Source organism: Sceloporus occidentalis, unplaced genomic scaffold (genome assembly GCF_023333645.1).
Source record: "Sceloporus occidentalis isolate IW3139 unplaced genomic scaffold, rSceOcc1.0.p SCAF_11, whole genome shotgun sequence".
NCBI lineage: Eukaryota > Metazoa > Chordata > Lepidosauria > Squamata > Phrynosomatidae > Sceloporus > Sceloporus occidentalis.
The window spans coordinates 2,754,539-2,777,730 of NW_028316991.1; the positions used below are offsets into that span (position 1 = coordinate 2,754,539).

General features: G+C 37.2%; 1 protein-coding gene and 1 pseudogene across 1 annotated transcript in view; both read left to right on the plus strand.

The window, feature by feature from the left end:
• LOC149305435 (sodium/potassium-transporting ATPase subunit beta-1-interacting protein 3) overlaps positions 1-23,192 on the plus strand; it is a 180,854-nt gene that overhangs the window by 59,189 nt on the left and 98,473 nt on the right. The window contains exon 2 of the mRNA XM_089477506.1: positions 22,537-22,674. Coding sequence (XP_089333632.1) covers positions 22,537-22,674 — 138 coding nt within the window. The remainder of the gene's footprint in view (positions 1-22,536; positions 22,675-23,192) is intronic.
• Positions 5,867-5,985, plus strand: LOC149305436 (5S ribosomal RNA; annotated as a pseudogene).

Genomic DNA, 23,192 nt, shown 5'->3' on the forward strand with positions numbered 1-23,192 from the left:
TATGGCCTTTGAAGTAAATATATAAATAACAATAATGGGTGTTAATTAGCTTAATTTATAATGGCTGATTTTTCTAGTTGGTTACTGCAGATGGCATTGCATGTCCATTAACCTCCAAATTAATATTGCAATTACTAATGCCAAGTCTTGGGGCTTTAGCTGCAGGGATAGAGGATACCAAGCAAGTTTCTTGTTAATGTAAAATTTAATGTACCACAACAAGGGTGACAGGTAATTTGCTTAACAGTGCAATAGATTTTTTAATAAAGCTGATAGTATAAAGCATTACATGTCATTATTTATTTTAGGCGTTCTTGGTTGTGCAGAAATTAAAATCAATTCTGAATGGAAACCCCAAAGTCGTTAGTAATTTTGATCACAGCTTGGGACGGTTTTATTCTCTTTGCTGCAAATCACAATTTGATGTATCATGGAACTGAGCCACATTTTGCATTTCTTTTATGATATATGAAATATAGGTGAGAGTTCTCTTGGATCTATGAGAAAGAAAATATACAGTTGTTTAATTAGGCTCCTTCTAAAGCAATGTTGGTGAAATAAAACCTCTTCAATCTTGTAAAATCTATATACAAACTCAGTGTGATATATAACACTCATACGTGTGTTGTTATAATATGACTATATTGACTTTACACATCAAACTCATACATTACCTTAATTAAGACTGGGAGAGTTGGTCTTAGCCAGAAGCATACAAGCGGATGGGCAGCCAGAACTAGTCTAACCCATTCCTTACCAAGTCTTTTTAGTGCCATACATACCATACTTTTTCATTTTAAATCAAGATTCACCTTTTCCATGTTTGATGTACCCACACAAGTTATACATTCTTTTTTTTTTTACAAAACCATATAAACATGTAAAAACCTGTACTATTTTTTTTAAATGCTATTTTGCTTAGAACTTCTTCTCCACAGTTGGTGCCACTGATTAACAATAACAATATTTTTTTTGGTAACATCCCCTGATTACAGACATACCCCCCACACATATACCTTTTTATGTATGCGTTTATCCATCCCTTACTTAGTACCCTATAGGGTAGTATTCTTAATACTTTTTGCTTAGGGAGTTTGATTGTAGTGGGGGGGGGGTTTATAATTTTTACATGTATTGCTAGAGCAATGGGATGTAAGGGCTTTAAAATATATGTGAATGTGAAAAAGAAAGTACACCCTCTTTGAATTATATGGTTTTACATATGAGGACATAATAACAATAATTTGTTCCTTATCAGGTCTAAAAATTAGGTAAATACAACACGACATATTACACTGTGTCATGATTTATTCAACAAAAATGGTGCCAAAATGGAGAAGCCATGCTTGTACAACCACCTTTAGCAGCAATAACTTGAATTATTTTCTGTTGTTTAGACCTGCTACGGAACAGATGATTGTTATTAAGTTCTGACATGTAAAACCATTGAATTCAAAGATGGTGTTCTTATATATATATATATATATATATATATATATAAGTGATATTGTGATTAGCAAGCAGGGCTCGATGGACTTACATTATTGGTCACTATACTTGTAATAACCTGGCAGAGGAGTCTCTCCTGTGCTCCAGCGGCTTTCTCGTTAGTGTCAGCAATGACGCCTACTGGAAGGGAATGCCTGATCATGCAATTGTGCTGGCTGAGGGGGGTCTGAGCTGTCAATAGACATCCTCCTGTTCAGCAGCAGGGAGATATCCTTGTTGCTGTGAAAAATGCAGGACCCACAGGTGCATCTTAAAGGTAATCTTGCCACACCTTTTGTGGATGTACATTCATAGGGTAACAAAGGGGTTAAGTATTTCTTTGATTTATAGGGGTGGTTTCTAGCTGCATCCTGCTAAGTGCTCTCGAGAATCATTTGATTTACCTTTTGGTTCCGTGAGTCAGACTGTACCCCTTCGTATCGGCACAGCTCATTCCTTACTCCTGCTAGCTCGTGCAGAGCCTTTTTTTAAACTATTGACAGTGGAATGTGCTGTGTTTGTGTTATGCCACAAGCTGTGACCAGATGTAAATAACACTGAAGCCTTTATTTATGTACAGCCTGGATGATGTGACCTGTGGCAGCCAATGAACAGATGATATTTAAAATATATGAGTGACATTCATTTTAGGAGCCATTGCCATTTAAAAGGTCAGGTTAATATGTTTAGATTTGCTTGACCCATCATATAAAATGAAGTGGTAAATGAAAGCCCTTGTGCTAGAAAGGTTTTTGTTTCCTCAAAACAGTGGTGTGGAGTGTGGTAAGGGAAAACAGAACAGAAAAATAGACACGGAAATACATATTAATGCAATGTTATATTTTTGGATATTATTTTTAATATCAAGCTTTAACCCCTTGATGACAATTGCCGGTCCGGGCACGTCACGGAAAAACATGTCGTTAACGACAAATGATGTGCCAGGACCGTCATTTGTTAAAACGGGTAAAAAAAATCGATCCGTGATCGATTTTTTTACCCAAACGGCGTTGCTGTAATGCCTCGACCTCGAGGCATTCAGCAATGCCATGATCGGAATCAGGGGCCATGTCTGGCCCCTCCCCGGGGCGTCAACATCCGCCATACAATGTATGGCGGCGGACGCCCGTTTTAAAAGCGTTTAGGAGGCGATCAACGATCACCTCCTAAACTTAAATGGTGTCGCTGGAATGCCTCGATCAGGAGGCATCCAGCGACACCAAACACTTACCTCTTGATGGACTGTGACCGCTCCGGAGAGCAGTCACAGCCGCAGCTGCCGGTGATCTTCGCCATCAGCAAGATGGCGGCGGCGGCCCGGGAAAAAAAATAATAAAGACGAAAAAGTTCGCTAGACGGTCTCCTGACCCTCTAGAGAACTCTGGCTCCACTTGCAGGTTGAATACAGGTACTGCATTCAACCATGCAAGTCAATGGAGCCCAGCTTTCTAATCACAGTGTGATTAGAAAAAAATAAGTTAAAAATAAAATAAAATTAATAATCATTAGAAAAAAAATAGTAAAAAACCAGTAAAATGTAAAAATTATTTCCCTCTGATGTCACTATCAGGGGAACCTTCAAGTTGAAAAAAAATGTTAAAAATGTTTTAAAAAAGGCAAAAAAAAATTAAAATATATATATAAAAAATATATTTTTGTGAGCAAGTCCTGAAATTAGCACATTAGCTTAAAACAATTCTCGCATGGAAAGAGTTAAAATACTGGCATATTATATGCCCATGGGGTGTCTACTTTTAAAAAATGTATGATTTGATGGGTTAAATTGAATTGGCCGGGTTCAACAAGGTCCCAATTAACACGGGGGAAGGATGGCCACACATCTAATTTCCAATTCGAAAAATGCACACGTACCAAATGTGGCCTTTTAGTTCCCCCCCAAAATGACAAACCCATGCATGTGGGGTATCACTGTACTCAGGAGATGTTGCTGAACACATATTGGGGTGTCGTGTGACAGTGGCATATACCAGGAGCTGTAAATTCATACATAAAGTAGGTGTGTGTGGGAAAAATACACACACAAAAATACTACTGCAAACTTTGAAAAAATGCTGGTGGTAAAATGTGTGCATGCAAAGAGTTAAAATACCAGCATTTAAAATACCCTGGGGTGTCTAGTTTTCAAAAATATATGGTTTTGTTGGACACTGTTTTGTGATAGTGACATATACGAGAACTTTTTAATTCATACCTGAAGTAAAATGTGTGTGAAAAAACAAATGCAAAAAAATGACTACCACAAAGTTTGACAAAGACTGGTGGTAGATATGGTACATGGAAAGAGTTAAAATACTAGCATTTGAAATACCCTGGGGTGTCTAGTTTTCAAAAATATATGGCTTTATTGGGCATACTGAAATGGCCCGGCTCAAAGATGTACCAAATAGGGCATGGGCAGTGGTTCCCCAAATGCCAAAGTTCAACATTGAAAATGCGCATGCCCCAAATGTGGCCCTTTTGCCCCCAAATCATTCATGTGAGGTATCGCTGTACTCAGGAGATGTTGCTAAACACATATTGGGGTGTTTTATGATAGTGACATATACCAGAACCTGTTTATTCATACCTAAAGTAAAATGTGTGTGAAAAAACAAATGCAAAAAAAATGACTACCATAAAGTTTGACAAAGGCTGATGGTAGAATTAGTGCTTGGAAAGGGTTAAAATACTAGCACTTGGAATACCCTGGGCTGTCTAGTTTTCAAAAATATATGACTTGATGGGGTAAATTGCATTGGCCGGCTTCAAAGATACCCGAAATGGCACATGGGGGGAAGAATTACCAGATTTGGAAAAAAAGGCTTTGAAATAGCAAAACGCTACCTGTACTTTTTGCCCCATAATGTGTAGAAAAAAGCAAAAAAACATAAAAACATTGGGTATTTCTAAACTCAGGACAAATAGTAGAATCTATTTAGCAGGTTTTTTCATTACCTTTTATAGATGAGTAAAAGATGTTTCAACTAAAAGTTAGAAACAGTCATTTTTTTCTACATTTTTCACCATATTTTATACTTTTTTTAATAGTAAATAATATGATACAATCAAAACAATGTCATCTAAAGAAAGCCCTTCTTGTCCTGAAAAAAACAATATCTAATGTGTGTGGGTTCAGTAAACGGGAAAGAAGAAAATTACAACTAAACACGAGCAGCGCAGAAATGTTAAAACGGCCATTGTCACGAAGGGTACAAAAAGTAAAATCAGCCTTTGTCACGAAGGGGTTAAAACAAAAATCAGCTATCAATACAGTAACAAACTACGCACAGGATCCCCATTATTAATTTAATTACATTTTTCTGATTTACATTTACCTCTTGGTACATGAAAAGAACTTAATACAAAACAGTTTTCCTTACTAAAAAATGCACAGTGATAAGTAAGTGAACCCTTTGGAATTACCATCATTTATATAGAAACATGTCTTAAAATATGATATGATCTGCATCTAAGTTACAATCATGAACAAATACAATCTGTTTTAACTAAAACCATTTTATTGTATTGTTCTTGTCCATATTGAATACATTCACAGTGTAGATTGGAAAATGTACCGTATTTGCTTGATTATGAGACGACCCCCAAAATTTGAATATTAATTTAGAAAAAAAAGGCCTGAATATAAGACTACCCTATAGAAAAAAGTTTTACTAGTAAATATCAATTCACATGTACTTTTTTTTATTTAATAAAAACTATGATTGAGAAAAATGCATTTGTTTTTATTACCCCCCAGATATGCCCTATACCCCTTACATGCCACTCTGCCCCAGATATGCCTTATACCCTCCTATATGCCATTCTGCCCCCTCATATGCGATTCTGGGCTTATAATTCTCTGTGTGCACGCAGCAGCAACAGAAGAAGAGGAGTAAAACAAAACACTTTCACACTTGCGGCTATACCACCCTGAAAGCGTCTGATCTTGGAAGCTAAGCAGGCTTGGCCCTGGTTAATACCTGGATGGGAGACCACCTGGGAATTCCTGGTGCTGTAGGCTTCTTCTTTTCTCACGTGTTTCTTGGTCATCATCAAAGCTTATTTGAACCTTCTCACGTTCTCTGTCCTGTCCCAGGGCTTATAATTCTCTTTGTGTGACAAGCAGCAGCAACAGAAGAAGAGGAGTAAAACAAAACACTTTGATACATCTGGCCCTACCACCCTGAAAGCGCCTGATCTTGTATCATCTTGGATGCTAAGCAGGGTTGGGCCTGGTTAGTATCTGGATGGGAGACCCCCTGGGAATACCAGGTGTTGAAGACTTCCTCTTTTCTCTGTCCTGTACCAGGGCTTATAGTTCTCTCTGTGTGACAAGCAACAGCAACAGAAGAAGAGGAGTAAAACAAAACACTTTCACACTTGTAGCCATACCACCCTGAAAGGGCCCGATCTCCTCTGATCTCTGAAGCTAAGCAGGCTTGTGCCTGGTTAATACTGGGATGGGAGACCCCCTGGGAATACCAGGTGTTGAAGGCTTTTTCTTTTCTCACATGTGTTTCTTGCTCATCATCAAAGCTTTAAGCCCTTATTTGAACCTTCTCACCTTCTCTGTCCTGTCCCAGGGCTTATAATTCTCTCTGTGTGACAAGCAGCAGCAACCGAAGAAGAGGAGTAAAACAAAACACTTTCACACCTGCAGCCTCTCACACACACAGACTCAGGCAGTCTCTATCTCTCTCTCTCACACACACACACACACACAGACTCAGGCAGTCTCTCTCTCACACACTCAGGCAGTCTCTCTCACACAGAGACTCAGAAAATCTCTCTCTCTCTCACACACACACAGACTCAGGCAGTCTCTATCTCTCTCACACACACACAGACTCAGGCAGTCTCTCACACACTCAGGCAGTCTCTCTCACACAGAGACCTAGGCAGTCTCTCTCACAGAGACTCAGGCAGTCTCTCTCACACAGAGACTCAGGCAGTCTCTCACACATGCACACAGACTCAGGCAGTCTCTCTCTCTCTCTCTCACACACACAGACTCAGGCAGTCTCTCTCTCTCTCACACACACACACACACATACCCATTAATTAACTCTGTCCCCAGTTTCCTATAGGCATCTTTGTCACTAAACATGGGACTATGGGAAGCTATAGCTTCCTATAGTCCCATGTTTAGTGACAAAGATGCCTATGGGAACCTGGGGACAGAATTTGCCTTTGCCCCCAGTTTCCCATAGGCATCTTTGTCACTAAACATGGGACTATGGGAAAGCTATTTAGTGACAAAGATGCCTATAGGAAATTTGGGACAGAGTTTGCCTTTGCCCCCAGTCTCCCATAGCTATCTTTGTCCCAGCCTCCCACTGCCAAGCATGCCCCCAGTTACTACAACTTACCTGACCGTTGGTAACTATGTAACTATGTAAAAAAAATGCTTAAATGACACATCATGTTATGTTAATTTATGTTTTATCTCAACATAACTGCAGAGAGGTAGCAGTTGCTCTAGGTCATCAGTCAGTATTTATCATCATCATCATCATTTTGTCTGCAGCTACTCATTTTTTTCTCACCAAAAGGTTAAAGGTCATCTTTACAATATTTTTCTACTTTTTATTCTTGATTTTAATAAACCATGTCTTTTTATAAGCAGGAAATTACCATTCTAGACACAAATGTTGTTTTACTTTATTAACAGACAACAGTTAGTTGTGTATTCAGTTTCTCAGAGGAGGATTCCTGATTTCTTATGAATATTATGAATCATGTTTTAGATCAACAAGTGGGCTTTTAGGCACATGCATCTCGAAGGGGTCCTCTCACATCCAACCCCATGAATTATCTCAGCTACCATATTACTGTACATAATGTGGAAAGGTGTTGCAAGGAGGTTTAAATTTGACTTTTTTGACATAGATGTAGTCCAAGCCCCCTCCAGGTCCTCTGGTCATGCAACATAATCAGCGACAGTGACGAATACGGTATGGGTACGAGTTATCAGTATTATGAATATAATAAAGTATGAATTTAACCTTTTAATAAATTACTTTGGAAGTTAAAGTACAACAGTAACTGTGAAATTCATATGCAATGATTCTCACAGATTTTAATGTAACACTTTTTGTTTGTAGCCCAGGAAGAACAGATGTTTGTTTGCCAATTTGTTTAATTAGTTTATGTGATTTAGTTGCTTTAACCTTTCTCAATTTCCCGTTGCGCTGTTGATGGAAGTATCCTGCTGATTGGAAGGGTATCCGAGTCAAACTTTATATATGTTTCAGATGAATAAAATGTAGGCTTTCCTCTTCCTCCGCATTTTTCCATGAAAACAAATTTGGTTATGGTGCAGGAACACAGTTGCTAAATGAATGACAGTTCCATTTAACATTTTGTTATGTGTTGGCAGACCCTCAGTCCTAGCAAATTTGAAAATACAATACACATAATTACAATGCTTCATATGCAAAGTATACACGCAATTTAGAAAATTGTATTCCAACCATAACCCACATACAGTAGCACCATGGATCAGCTAACTAACAAAAGCTTAGTTACAGTATATATAAATATTCTATAGGTTCCAAATAGAGTCCAAAATAAAAGTGAAAAGTCTGAAATTGTTTGTTGTACATGGAGTTGTGTGTAGACATACCTGATAATGCTCAGGGATAAAACATCACTTACTGTTTTTTTAGGGGCATAACAAAAATGCAGGCTTCTTTATATTAAACATAAGCTTTGTGATACTGCACCATTGGTTTCCTTATTTGCTTTCCAGATTTCAAGAAGATTATCTTCCATCTGATGGGCCTTCTTTACTTATCACTTTTGTGAGTGCAATATATTATTTATCACATCACTATATTTGATTGTACTACACTATTGTGTTGTTATTTTTTTCCACATGTTTATGCACCCCTCTTTCTGATATTCTGTTGCTGTACACATGTTCCAGGGAGCTGCAGAATGTGTAGGAGTATATTTATTATTATTATTTTTTTACCCACATTATTTCACAACCAATTTATTTCACGTGAAGGTGCTTTTTTGTTTCTATTACTAAAATAATATTTTAGTATAGGTTTTTGCGTACTAGCATTCACAATTATTATGGTTATTTATAGCATTAGTATTCAGGAGAACATGAAAACGAACATGAATGTTGCATTTTCGTTGTTCAAACCGAATACAGAATAAAATAATATGGTGGTGGGTAAACATACACAAAATTATCATTAATATCTCCTAGCTAGTTTCCCTGCCCCCCCCATACAAGTCACTGGCTCTGGCCTATCTTGTCTACGTAGCATCGCAAGGGGTTAACGGCAATGGGAATCCATAGGATCGCACAAGGAGTTAAAGGTCCGTAAGAGCGACTCTATTGGTCGCCGGCAGGAGCCTCCTCTGGCATTAACCAATGAGGGGCAGCTACCTGCATGTGGTAAAAATGGCAAAAAAGTAGCATAATTATAAAACCTAATAGGGCACTAAAAAGCCTTGGTAAGGAAAGGGTTTTAAATATACAGAGAGCCAACCAAGTAACTCCTAGAGCAGAAGCTCATTAGGTTTGGCTAATCATAGTGGATATTAAAGTCAATGAGATGAAAAACTCTCCTAAAACTCTGCTGCTATCTCCTGCTTAATTTGATAAACCGCACTGTGTCCCTGGATACAACCATGTGACCACCACACTACCTCTCACTTTTCTCTGTTCCTTATATTTGTCCTCACCCCATTCCCTCAAGATTGTAAGCTTGCGAGCAGGGCCCTCTCCAGCTAAAGTATGGGTTTCTTAGTCTGTCAATTCTAGTCTTGATTATAATAGTGTAAGAAGTGCTGCATAAATTGTTGGTGCTATATAAATAAAAGATAATAATATTAATACAAATACATTTGTATTACAATTGTACATAGTAACTGCATTTAGAATAGATCCTGTGAATTCCTGCAAAATAAAAATAGACACCAATAATAATTTCTCAACAATTACCCTTTTGTCATGTAGGGGCCATAGTTATTTTACACAAAACATGTCATTGTAATGAGCTTAGCCTTTTTTATTGTTGTGTTCTTTCTCCCATCTGTAGTTAGCATGAGATCAATTACACATTAAATAACACTTGGAAGTGCTAAGTTTATACACCATTACACACGACAAATTAGCATTTTGTTTTGCCGAGGGATAATGAGAATAACATTTTGAATAAATGATGTTGATCTATCCATGTGCCATTCGTAATAGTTTTTAAAAACTCATCCAGCCAAACTAACTTCAACAGAAATTTGTACATCAGGAGTACTGCTGGCAAAGATGTATGATCCATTTAATCGTTTAGTGTGCTCCTTAAATAAATCATAATAATACATTCATCACAGTAATATAGAGACCCAATATTCACATTGAACAACCACTGTAATTCACCTTCACATTTATAATGCTAGTATTTTGTTACATTTCACATGAATTGTATTTAAATTCTGCCTTTGTTCATGTATATTATTAGCTGAGGGGCAGATGAGTACCATGAGAATGATAAGGAAGGTAAAAAATAATTGGTTCAATAATTAAATAGAGTATACTGGGTTAAACATAATTCTCATAACACACCAATCAATAAGAAAATACCAAAAACAGAGGATGCTTATCAGACATGTGCACATGCACCAGAAACAACTCTAAATTATTTGGTTATTTTTTCAGATGAAAATCAGGGAAATTTTTGATTTGGAATGAAATTTATTGCCCGAAGCTCACATTCATTCTCATTCCTGTTCACTTTCTCTCACGCTCTCTAAATGTTTTCCTGCTTTCTGTGCCGACCGCTTCCTTTTCCACATCTTGTTATTCATCTTCTCTCTTCTATCTTATCTCTTTAATCTTCTCTCTTTTATCTTCTATCTTCTCTCTGCTATCCTTGTCCGCATATCGGCGGACATAACTTGACCTAAAGTTCCACCATAATTGTGGCACTTCCCATGACATTCTCTCCCCTGATATTCCAAAGAAAGAGCTTTTTGGCAAAATGACAATGCGGGGAGAGGACGTAACTGAAAGTGCAACAATTCTGTTGGACGTTCACGTAATGACAAAATGGTGGCACAGGGATAGGAATTTCATGATGGGGGATCTCCGTGGAGATGTGGGCAAAGATAGAAGATAAAAGCCACATTGCCCCAATTTTAAATTATGGCAAAATGATGAGGCTTTCAGTAAAGTCGTTTCCCCCTGATTGGAGAGCGCAAATGCTGCCATTTTGGCAGAAGTTCCCTCCTGGTCATGTCCCCAGAGATGCGGATGAAAATAGAAGATATAAGCAGGGAAGATAAAAGATTAAAAAAAAAAAAATGCGGAAGTAGATGGGGAAGTGGTCGGCAGAAGCGGAATTGGTTGGCAGAAAAGGTAAGGAAGCATTTAGACTGTGAAAAAGAGAGCGTTAACGAAAGTGTCAGAGTGAGAGAGTGAGTGAGATTGTCAGTGAATATGGGCCCATAAATGTCAGATGAATATTTAGAGCTTTTTGCTTTGTTTTCCAATCCAATTTGTGTGGGAGTCTAACATTGTTTCAGGGATTTGTACGAATCGCTGAATTTACCAAAAGTTCTTTAAATTTGCAATTCTAATCTGAATGCACAAGTCTAGTAACATGACTGTCTATACGAGACAAGATTAAACAGGTACCTGTTACTGCAATCACCCATTCCAACGAAAGCCAGGAGTACAGAAGCAGACTCTCCAATTACACAGAGCATATGCGCACTGAGAGGGAGAACATTGAACAGTACACAGCAAGAGAAAGACATACAAGGTTACATAAAATTAGTATTTATAGAGAGACAACTTATATGGTGCATGCCACATACTATAGATCAGGGCCGCCATCAGGGGCGCCACATGCCTGGTACTGGTTTACCGGGCCCGATCTCTCTGCTCTCTCACTTGACAAGGTTAATGTGATTTTTTTAGGTAAAGGAGGTATGGGAGATATGGCAAGGTTGCATGTTAACAGACTGTGGTCAAACAAAAAGAAGTGAGATATTGAGCAAAGATTGGAGAACACTAGGTCAATTTGGTGGCCAACATGGTGTGTGGGAAGGTAGTCCATTGTGAGACAGCAGTTTGCAGGTGGCTGGTGTTTATATCACTGCAACATGCATGGCATTTGGGGAGAAGATATAGACAGAGTGTATGTCATCAGGTTAAGGTGTGTGGCGGTAGTGTAGCCCACCATAAGAGAAAGCAGCAGGAGAGGTAGTTTTGGAGGGTGTTTACCACATTTCAGTAACTGTAAGAGACTGAGGTGGTTAAAGATGAAAATATTGTGGAGAGCATTGAGGTTGTTGCACAGAATTCCAGAGGGCGCAGAAGAAAGGGATGCCGGGGTTGCATTCTGGTTGCATCTCAATACTGAGGAGTTAGTGAAAGTGGGATTATAGCTGTGTTACCTGCTGAGTGCAAGGGGAGATGGTGGTGCTGGTGCAGTTTCCCTCCAGTCACACCTTTAATATCTTCATGCCACTCACCTCTCCACAATACCCTTTATACAATCAAATCATCCTTACTGTCTTATTTATGCTTAGCCTCCTAGTATTTTGTAAGATTGCAAGAATAAGGCTATATTCTTCTGTACCAGTATGTTTTAACATTTTCTTTAACATTTGTTACTCAATTATATAGTGTCAGTTGTCGTTAATTGTTAACTGTAATAGTGATACAGATTCTGCTGGCGCTCTTTAAAAAACATAATACAGTGTGGTTTGAAGTTATAAGCAAATTGTCTGGAAAGGCTGAGGAATTAGGTCCAAAAGAGCGATCGTTCCTCCTCAACAGGGACACATAGGAGTATGTGTTTTCATAAATAATGGGAAAAACAGATTGTTGCAGGGTTTTCTTGCATTGAAAATGCATATATACCCCATGCAGAGAAATGTCTGAATCTAAAGCTTGGTGGTCTGTGATACCTTACCTATAATTTATCCAATCACTTCCCCAAATTCGTTGATTAAAATCCCATTTGGTTGATATCTCATTATTTCCCTTCAGTTTTAACCCTCCGCTCATACTGTGTAGGAGCATTATCCTTTTCATTCTTTGTTGCTTAAATGTAATATCTAGGTTCATAGCGTTCATTTTTTCATCTGAGGAGTCCTAAAATACTGCACATCTGTATTCCTTATCAAGTTAGCTGCTGTCATTTTTATTTTTCTACAGAACTTTTGTCCTTGCGTTATAATCCTGTCTGAGTGGCACAGCTTTGTGCGCTGATGATGTAAAGTAACATCTCTGTTCTGCAGGGAGTAACAAAGCCACATTTATCTCCTTTCTGTTACTTTATAGATTAAGGGAATGATACGTGACTTTTTTGCCCTTCCTAGTGTTTAACTAGTGCAACATTACTACAATTGGTTTCAAATTGTCAAGAGATTAAAAGCTTCTCCATAAAGAAGATGTCTGTTATCTACAATAGGCGGTTTCAAGAGGCTGTCACATGAATGTCTTTCTTTTCTAATTTTTCCCATAGATATATACCGTATTTGCTCGATTATAAGAAGACCCCCAAAATTTGAATATTAATTTAGGAAAAAAGAAAAAGCCCAAATATAAGACCACCCTATAAGAAAACATTTTACTAGTAAATATGAATTCACATGTAAACTATTTTTTCATATTTAGTAAAACTATCTTTGAGAAAAATGCATTTATTTTTTTTTGCCAACCTGCCCCCCAGATATACCTTATACCCCCTTATATGCCACTCTGCCCCCAGAAATGCCTTATACCCCCTATATGGCACTCTGCCTCCCAGATATTCCTTTTAACCCCCCTATATGCCACTCTACCTCCCATATATTCCTTTTAACCCCCTCTATGCCACTCTGCCTCCCTAACATTCCTTTTAACCCCCTATAGGCCACTCTGCCCCCCCAGAAATGCCTTATACCCCCTATATGTCACTCTTCCTCCCTGATATTCCTTTTAACCCCCCTATATGCCACTCTACCTCCCATATATTCCTTTTAACCTCCTCTATGCCACTCTGCCTCCCTGATATTCCTTTTAACCCTCTATTTGCCACTCTGCCTCCCTGATATTCCTTTTAACCACCTATATGCCACTCTGCCTCCCTGATATTCCTTTTAACCCCCTATATGACACTCTGCCTCCCTGATATTCTTTTTAATCCCTATATGCTACTCTGCCTCCAGAAAGCCCTTTAAAGCCCCCCATATCTGTCACACTGTCACACTGGCCACAGAGTATCCAGGGATTCATCCTCTAGAGTGTTTATAAAAGAAACCTCTGTAGGGGCATTGCAGATAAAGAAGCATTATCTAATAGTTAAGTGCCCCACTGTGGGTCCATCCTTGATGATATACAGTACATTACAATATCTTACAGTTGCATGCCTATGTGAAAAGTAAGCTTTATAGTTACCATTATTTAAATTTGTCTTCATTAACACAGTATAATATTATTTGCATGACATGGTGCTGAAGACATTATGTAGTTTAATAACTGATGACAATTTTTGTTTCTACTTTTAACGTTAGAAATTATTTTCATCAACCATGTAGTTTGAGATATTTCCGTTTCTATGGTTCTGGTCTGGTTCACATGCTAGTTGAGCTGTATGGTCAGATAAATCGACCTTGCCAGTATCCACAACAATTAAATTAGGTACAGGTCTAAAAACAGTAGATTCTTTCTAATTACAGATCTTTACCATGACATTGAAAGACATTAACAACATGCATTTCTTTTTGAGTGATATGAATGTCATTAAAATTAATGTTTTTATTACATTTATTATTACACAGAAACATATTAAAGTATTTAATAAATTATAAATCACAGACTTCTGGACAAGTGCTTCTCTATTTAGTTCCAATAAGCTTGGCTTAATCCACCAAGCACAACAATACTGAAGGACATTTTTAGAAATATGTGATTAGATACACTCAATATACTTGTCAGGAAAGTACTCCTGGGGACAACTGATGGATTTTTGCTAAATTATTAACATTCCACGGCAAAGGCCATCTTTCTTCATAACGTACAACTTGTTCTAGACAATATATTACAGCATTAAAACATGACTGGGCAGTAGGGATGGGTTAAATCATGCTGTACATTGACTGAATGGATAGTTTGTTATACATGTATGCCACAATGTAACCTCTGGCTTCTCAAAAGCAGTGCTGCAGTAATGGATGGGCATCAAGACAATAACTCAAAGCAGGGTGTTTTAATTTCCTATGAGAATTAACTTAGGATCCCTAGAATCTAGGGCATTTTCTCATGTCCCATCAACATGCTATAATCGTGCATACTCACTATAGATGAATAAGTCTATTTCTGTACTATTTGTGGCAACTGAACCTCAATTTGGACCTCTCTTAGGGTTTCACTGACCTTGGGACTCATACGTTTAATAAACTGTTTTTGATTTCAATAATTTGCTGTATCTAAGAACTTATTTTCAATGTATGTCTCTCTGTGTGACCACTACATTTTGTTCTCCAGTGTTTCATATATATTGTGTATACTAACAAAACTATCCTGAACTATTTTCTTTTAATGAAAAATACACTTGCACTTTTAGGCTTTTTTTTATATTACTACAGTATACAAAATAACTCGAAAGCAAAACCTATTATTTCAAGAGCTATTTAAATATAGCAACTATAGCTTGTTGTGATCTTGACATGTTATCAGATAAACCAGGATCAATCACACTTCAATGTCCATTCAAGTAAAGATAATTGTAGTTTCGCAAGCCTGTATCCCAGGGGTCTGTCAGACACTGATTGGTCCAGACAGCTTCTTAACAAAGATGTGAAGTAAAGCAAATAGTTTCACTTAGCTAAGCTATTTAAATGCCACACACACAGGTCTTTTAAACGGTAATCTTCAAGTACAGCCAGCAGTTTTCTAGGCAGGAACCGTTGTGCTTATATGTAGTATATCAAACATGTTTTTTTCCTATGAGATTTAGCAAAAATAAACACAGCTGACACACATTGTTTACACTTTTTAATGTCATCTGTTAATATAGAATGGCAAATTATATTTCGATTTTCTAATTAACATCAGGATGACATAGGTATTGTGTGTTTTGTAGACTAGGGAACACTCACTTTCTTGTCCCTGATTTAAATGTCTTTTCGCTATGTTTTTTTTTTTGCCTGAGAAGCAAGGATATGTGTCATTTTATTATAACAAATCCTTCATTTAAATGAAATTAGTGTGTTTGGGTAGTGGCTACAGACAAGAGAATAACTCTTACTAATCTTAGGGGTCTCGGCTGATGGGCTGGAGTGCACAAAGTATAATAATATTATAGGCAATAATATATCAGCAGGCACAGAGCTAAATGTTTTTACATTTCCCTTAATACCAAGAGTCCTTTATTTCTGTTTTACTTGCCCAGCTTTCAGCTAGGAATCAAGCTAAGAGACCCTTTCACTGACATGCTTAGACACAGTATGCCAAAAGGACAAAATGATATCAGGTATATGGTAGGGGCATCTTCGATCCAGATGACACCTGTGTAGTATATATATATATATACATATATATATATATATGAAAATCCTGCCTAACCAATTTGACCTGGGACACACCTAAGAGATCCCAATGCAATTAGAGTAAATAGCCCATTTTTTGGAGCAATGAAAGCATACTCATTCCCATTTGTCTAATTAAGGCTATGCATCTAGAAATTTAACAGTGGCCCGGCACTATAGGCTTTACATAATGAACCATACAAAACATTTAAAAGCAGATAATGAAAAGTAATTCCCTGGCTATTTGTTTTATTTGAAATATAACATACAAGCTGTGTTATTACATACAATAGTTATGTTTAGGTGGCTCTGACACTAATTTAAAATAGATCAAACCTTTCTAATTTAGTAAAGAGCACCAAACCAGTGCACTCTTCTCTTAGGTTTATATCAAAAATATTTTCATTTTTAATATTGACCAAGGAAGAATGAGAATGAGAATACATATTGCCAAAGGGGGCCATGGTCCAACCGCTCCTTTTTTTCCATCCCATACATTTTAACAATTTCTCTTGGCTTTTTTTGTGCAATTCTGTACCATTTCCCTGTTTTGGAAAATCCAGCACTCAATCAAGCGGTTGGCTTGGAAGTAAGATAGAACTATCACAGAATGTACATGGCTCACCCTCTTCATCTTTGAGTGAAACTGATGGAAACTGTTGAATATCATTCTGTAGAGCTGTGTGCAACAAAACAATTCCATTTTAGCCAGCGAGGGACCTGTGACAGTTTCTTATCAGGATTAACCCGAGGTATATCTACAGTACATTCAGCCCAGTGATTGACAAAACAATTAGTCTGTTTTATATAGCAGGCATAACAGATTATAGGAAAAAGTCTCAAAGGGTATGTGCAGTAAAGTAGGACAGAGCATTATTTTATAAAATAGAATCAATTGACCATAACTCTCTGTATGGTCAATATTTTAAGTTACACTTGCGTTATGTCTCACTTTGCTATGAAGTGTAATACTATATATTAAACTGAAAGGAACATACAATGCTTGCCTTGACTATATCATCTAGGCTGGGCTGTCTCAATTAGGTATTTTTTAGGTATCAAGACATGGAGAATTTATAAGCTAAAGTAACTGTTGCCACTAAAAATAAGATACATTAATCATCGTCTATTTTTGGAGTAGGTTTGTGTCACTTCTTCAATTTGTAATGACCCTATCATGAACTGTTGGCAGATATGCTCACTCAGCATGTGTTTTATGTTGCTTGAAAAGTGCTTTCTTCTGTTGTGTTTTCCAAGATTATATTTTATGTGCGTAAAGTGATAAACAACTCCATGCCAGTATAAGCTTCCAAGGACTGATTATCATAACTAAACCTTAAAGGAACAATCACATTGTCTTAAAATGTCCCAGAAATACATATTACACTGCATTTTGTTTTATAAGTACCAAACCAATCCAGAGCTGTCTTTATTTTTTTTGGAGGATATATTTTATGTGTGGTGACAACACATGCCTGTGTAATCACGTAAATCTCTGCTTTACAGAGGGACTCTAACTCATCCTAACTCAACACAAATGCACCCTGAGCAGACACTGCAGCCAAATGTCATTGAATTTTGATACTATGCATTCAATAGATGTATTCATGTTTATAAATAACAAATGGCACGTATCTTACAAGAGTCAAAAGTATTACTGTCTCAGAAACAGGAAGAAACCTAAGTTACAGTCCTAATGGTATTTAGTGTGTAACACTCTAAGCCCAAGGTACAAAATGTGTCTGAATTAGGGCACGGACATTTAAACCCAATGAAACCTCAGAATTAAGGAGACTGTTGAGGAGAAAAGAAGTTCTCCTGTGCTCCCAGGGCAAGGAGAGGCCTAGTGTGGCTACGGGAAAAAACACATTGGGGAACTGCTTTGGACAGGGACATCAGGGACATTAGTTATTTTATTTATGTTAATCCTGATGATGTTTTTTTCTGATAAAATTTTGTATTCTGGTAAATAAATACACAAAACCCTCTGTGAAGTATTCTGTTTAAACCATTTGTTAGAAACATGCTTTTGTATAAAAAGAAAAACGTCAACATAAAATCAAAGTGTTACTGCTTACTCACGTTAAGGTGTCGTGTTGAGACTACATCATTTGCTTGCACTTGACTTTATATTACTAAACAAATAGCTAAGCTTGTTAAGGTATTGAAAATGTATCCGAGTCCAGCTATTTTTCCAAAACAAAAATCTAAATAAAACCCCAGTTGAGCTACACAGTAACATTAATATTAAAATCGCCCAGGAGTAAGTTAAATGCTCATAGTAGCTTCGAATGGGCTTGTTATCACTCACCATACTGCATAAGAAGAGCGGGATCTTGATATGTTTTTGTTTTTTCATAGGTTGAAAAAATCTGGAGTCTTCTAGAGAAATAAATGACTATTACATTGCTCTAGTTCCAATGCGAGATGCCAGTTAGTAACTATTAGGGACATTGTGGTAATCAAAGTCAAACACAATTAAAGGGAACACATTTAAGATGGCCATTACTGCTTCTGATTACCATCTTTTCCTAGTGTCTGTTACCATGTTTGCTAACTGTTTTGATGGGTGTCTTTTCAATTTTTATCCCAGTGTGTCTGAAATGTCAGCAATTACAGTATGTGTATGTCATGTCTTTCCATTGCACGGAATCACACAATATGTTGATACTTACTTTGGTACATAAATGAACATAATCTTTATTAATGGCATGCCTGACTTATCCAAGTCCTTTGGATGTGATGATGTGATGGAAGAAGAAGAATGTCTTGTCCTGGTTACTCTCTTAATACCAGCTCTTCTTGTATGTTGTTTTCATTTGTTTAATTCTTCTTCTTTAATTTAACAATGACTATATTTCACAGACTTTGAAAATCTTTACCCAACAACTCCATTGTTGGGGTATAGAGATCCATCTATATGATATATGGTATGATACACTGTTTTTGGTAATATTTAGGTCTAGAATCAGAAGGCTATAGATCAAGAAACACACAAAAGTAAGCCCAAGACAAAGTCTACTGGACACTGCAAATAAACTTCTTTAGAGCAGAAACGTAAGTGTTGTTTTGCAATCCTGATGGTCATGTATACCGTACATAGACAATGGGGTCTGCCTCTGAAAGCTTACAAGGACAGAGATATCTTGCAGCAAATCATTTTAACCTAAAGCCGGTGACGTATTTGGGGGGAAGCTGCCTTTTGCCTGACCAAAGCCAATACTCCAGCTTTTCCTCACCATTTACTGCTGAGGCGGCCATCTTCTGTGCTTTATTTTAAGGATGTGTGGGACCCAGTAATCATAGTTTTTTGTTTGTTTGTTTTTTTTACAATTCACAGTTTATTAAAAGATATGCAAAAGACATACATGGTACTGCAAAGATACACTGGTAGCACAACAGTCTGCACAAGGTATCCAGTAATCATAGTTAGCAAACATATCTAATGCTTACAACTCAGAGTTCATTAATTATACCATAAAATCTAAGGAAATTAAGATTATCATGATGCTTTTCTTTGCAGCTAATAATAAGCATTAACAAATATTGTTAATTTCTTAAATTAACATGCATTACATACACTATATGTATGTATATATATATATATATATATATATATAGTATTTGGCACCCAGGGCAGATCCTACATTTGGCACCCCCATCGGCCTCTTGCCTTCCGGTAACTCCCATATTCGCTGGCAACATTTTTTACGCACATTTGCACAGACTTACACACTCATGTCAACACACATGCTCACACACATACTCACTAACTTGCTCTTACACACTCATGTTAACATATACTACCTCTCAGACATACAATTCTTGCTTGCACACATACACATCCATGCTCCCACATCCATCTTCATGCTAACACGCTTACACATAAACATCCATGCTTACACACGCTTACACAAACATATCTATGCTCACACACTTACACATTCATACTCGCACAAACTTACACATACACATCCATGCTTACAAACACATCCATGATCATACACATTTACACATACACATACATGATCACACACAAACACTTATACTAACTTATACTAACTCTACTGTAATGTAAGGAACCAGGAACCAGATAGACACAAAAGGTAAAATATAATGACACCTTTAATAAGGCAAATGCAAAGTACAGAATCGTAGTCCAAAACATAAACCGGGTTCAGTAGCCAAAAGGGGAGTCAGAAGAGCCGGGTTCAGGAATATGAAGATCAGTGAAGTCAGTATACAATAGCCAGGGATCAGGAGCCAGGAGAGAAGTCAGGCGTAGCCAGGTCATACACAGGAATACAGGATACAATATAATGTACTTGGAATCCGGAAGAGACACAAGGGCAAAGATGAAATGGAGCTGGCTTAGTTACCCGGTGGGTAACTATGGAATTAGGAGGCAGTTTGTAAGACATCAGCTGAGTCGGTCTTGACACAGGGAATTCAAGACTGCTTGTTAGCAATCAGCTGATTTAGCCTGACACAGGGAGGAATGGCTTCTCATTTAAAAATAGCATAGAACTGTGACATGTACATACAGTCATACATGCCTACTCTACCTCATGCGCAACTTTCTTCTGCTGCTCGCACATGTGTGAGCAGCCTAAGGTTTAACTGCAGGGTCACATAACCTCACATTATGTGACCCTGCTGCATTCTTGCCTCCATGGGCTAGTCCAAAATTATTCACAGTGGACTGGTCAGACTGGCCCTTTGTGAAGAATATTGGATCATGCCTTGTGTGCCTGATGAATGAACCATCCCCGCCCTAAGTACACCACTGGGTGCAGTAATAAAAAAATCTTCTAATTCAGTGTGATATAAATTACCATAGTATCTAATTTTAATGCTATTTAAAATGTTAATATTAGGTAAGCAGACAAACTGAAACATACAGTATCAACAACCACTGAATCACCAAAAAGACTAAACAAGAACACACGTAAATGTGCAGTTGAACAATTTATACATGTGTATTTCTACCTGCCTACACATGGATAATTTCATTAACGGTACAGGACCATGGACTGCAGTTAAGTTCAGAATTCAATTATGTCATACAGTATAGATCTCTCCTTTTTCTTCCCTTCACAGCAAGTAGATATCTCTTTGGTAGATTATGATGAAAATATAATATACCAGTATTATAGAGTTCTTCTCTATAAATAAAATGTAACAGTACCCAGAGGCTCAACTAAAAACCAACATGACTTTTTAGGCAGAAAACCTTTTCTAAAGTTTTATCCTTTTCTGAACAAGGGTACTGCCTCAGACATGGTGTCATTGGAACTGGAAGAGGATAAGTACATCTCCTTCTGCCTTCTCTCATGTGGTGTGTTCACATACAGTAATCAGGATATGTAATATTTGTGGGTGACTCCTTCATGATCTTCAGTTTGGGTATTTTGTGTTTATGTATTATTCTAATATATTCCACAAGGTAACTGGAAATACTATCCTGATAAATGGTCTATAGATGCATTATTATACATTGTTTTACAACCATGGTTTGCTATAAGCCAATTAAATAGATTCCCTTGTCAGCCTGATCCATCACAATTGCCTCTCTGTTCTTAAAGCAAAACACTTCCATATACCTTGTTTAAAAGTCTACTGGAAAGCAGAAAAAAATTGTAAATGAAAGATACTTGAGATTTTTTTGACAAGTTTGTAGAGCCAGCATACAATCTGAACAGCAGAAGATTTGCTTATTAGTTGGTTTTTTAACATTCATATTTTGACCTATGGTATCCCGGTGCCCCACTTTTAATAGTGTTAATGGAGTTAGATGTTAAAGGCAACACTTTATGTTAAGGCTTCTCATGATTACTGTAGTTTATATTTCAAAATAAGTTTGCCAACTTTGGCTCCTGGTGTCCCGGGACAAATGGAGTGGAGTCTAAAGTGGACGAGGTTATGCAGCGCTGCAGAACCCTGCTCATTTACCAGAATTTAGACAGCCGTGGTAGACCTAAATTTGACAGGCCAAGACCCCAAAAAACTAGTTTATCGGGGGAAATTCGGGATTGTTGGCAAAAATGAAAAATGTATGAGGGATTTACAAAGCTACTAAGCAGAAAACAAGACCTTCTAAGTGATTTAATGCTTGGGAGAAATTCATGTGAGATATATTGTGGTTCTAGAAAATAAAACGCAATACTATAATTTTTGAAGAAATGCACCAATGCGTTTAATTTTAATAACCTGTGTTTTATGGATAACAATAGACTGAATATGAACCTAAGGCAGCTGTCATATTCCCAAAACAGTGAGAAGTTTGGCACCTGCACTTCTTACTATCCACAAGACCGCACAAAACATTAATATTTAATAAGCTGCTTTACATTTTATATTTCTTTTTCAAATTCCTGAATAAAGTGAATTCACCAAAGATGTTTTATAATGTATTAAAACAGTCACTAAACAATAGTGTTATTTTTCCCTGTAGTATGTGAGTGAATTCCAGGAACTAACTGTCATTTTTCTGTTGTTTTTTCATAATAGTTGGCAGCATTGGAAAGACAAATATTTGATTTTCTTGGATACCAGTGGGCACCAATCCTTGGGAATTTTCTTCATATAATTGTTGTGATATTAGGACTATTTGGCACAATACAATATAGACCACGATACATTGTAGTTGTAAGTATAAGCTAATTTTACCTTTTTTTGTTGTGTGTGTGCTTGTGTGTGTATATATACAGCGTACTGTGAAAACATTTTAGGAAGGTGTTGAAAATTGTAATAAATGTAGGTGCCAATGATCAATTTAATATGTAGCTTGAAACACAATCATTAAAAAAACAGAAACAGCTGTGTAGGAGAAATAAAACTAAGCGAGGAACCGCCAACCTCACTAATAATATCAAAAGTCATACAACATGGCAAGACTAAGCACAGCAGCAAGACACAAGGTAGTTATACTGCATCAGAAAAATTTCCCAGGCAGAAATTTTTTAGGCAGACATAAGCAGGGGAGAGCTAGCAGCCTAGTCAAGTGGCCCATTGCGCCACCGAATCAGCCCACCATCCATGCCCATCTTTTCCTGATTTTCTAATGCATATTGATGTAATGTAATGGGATTGGCCTTCCCCCACTTAGACACCCATGCTATCACACACATATTCATTAATTTACTCATTTACAAACATTCATTAAC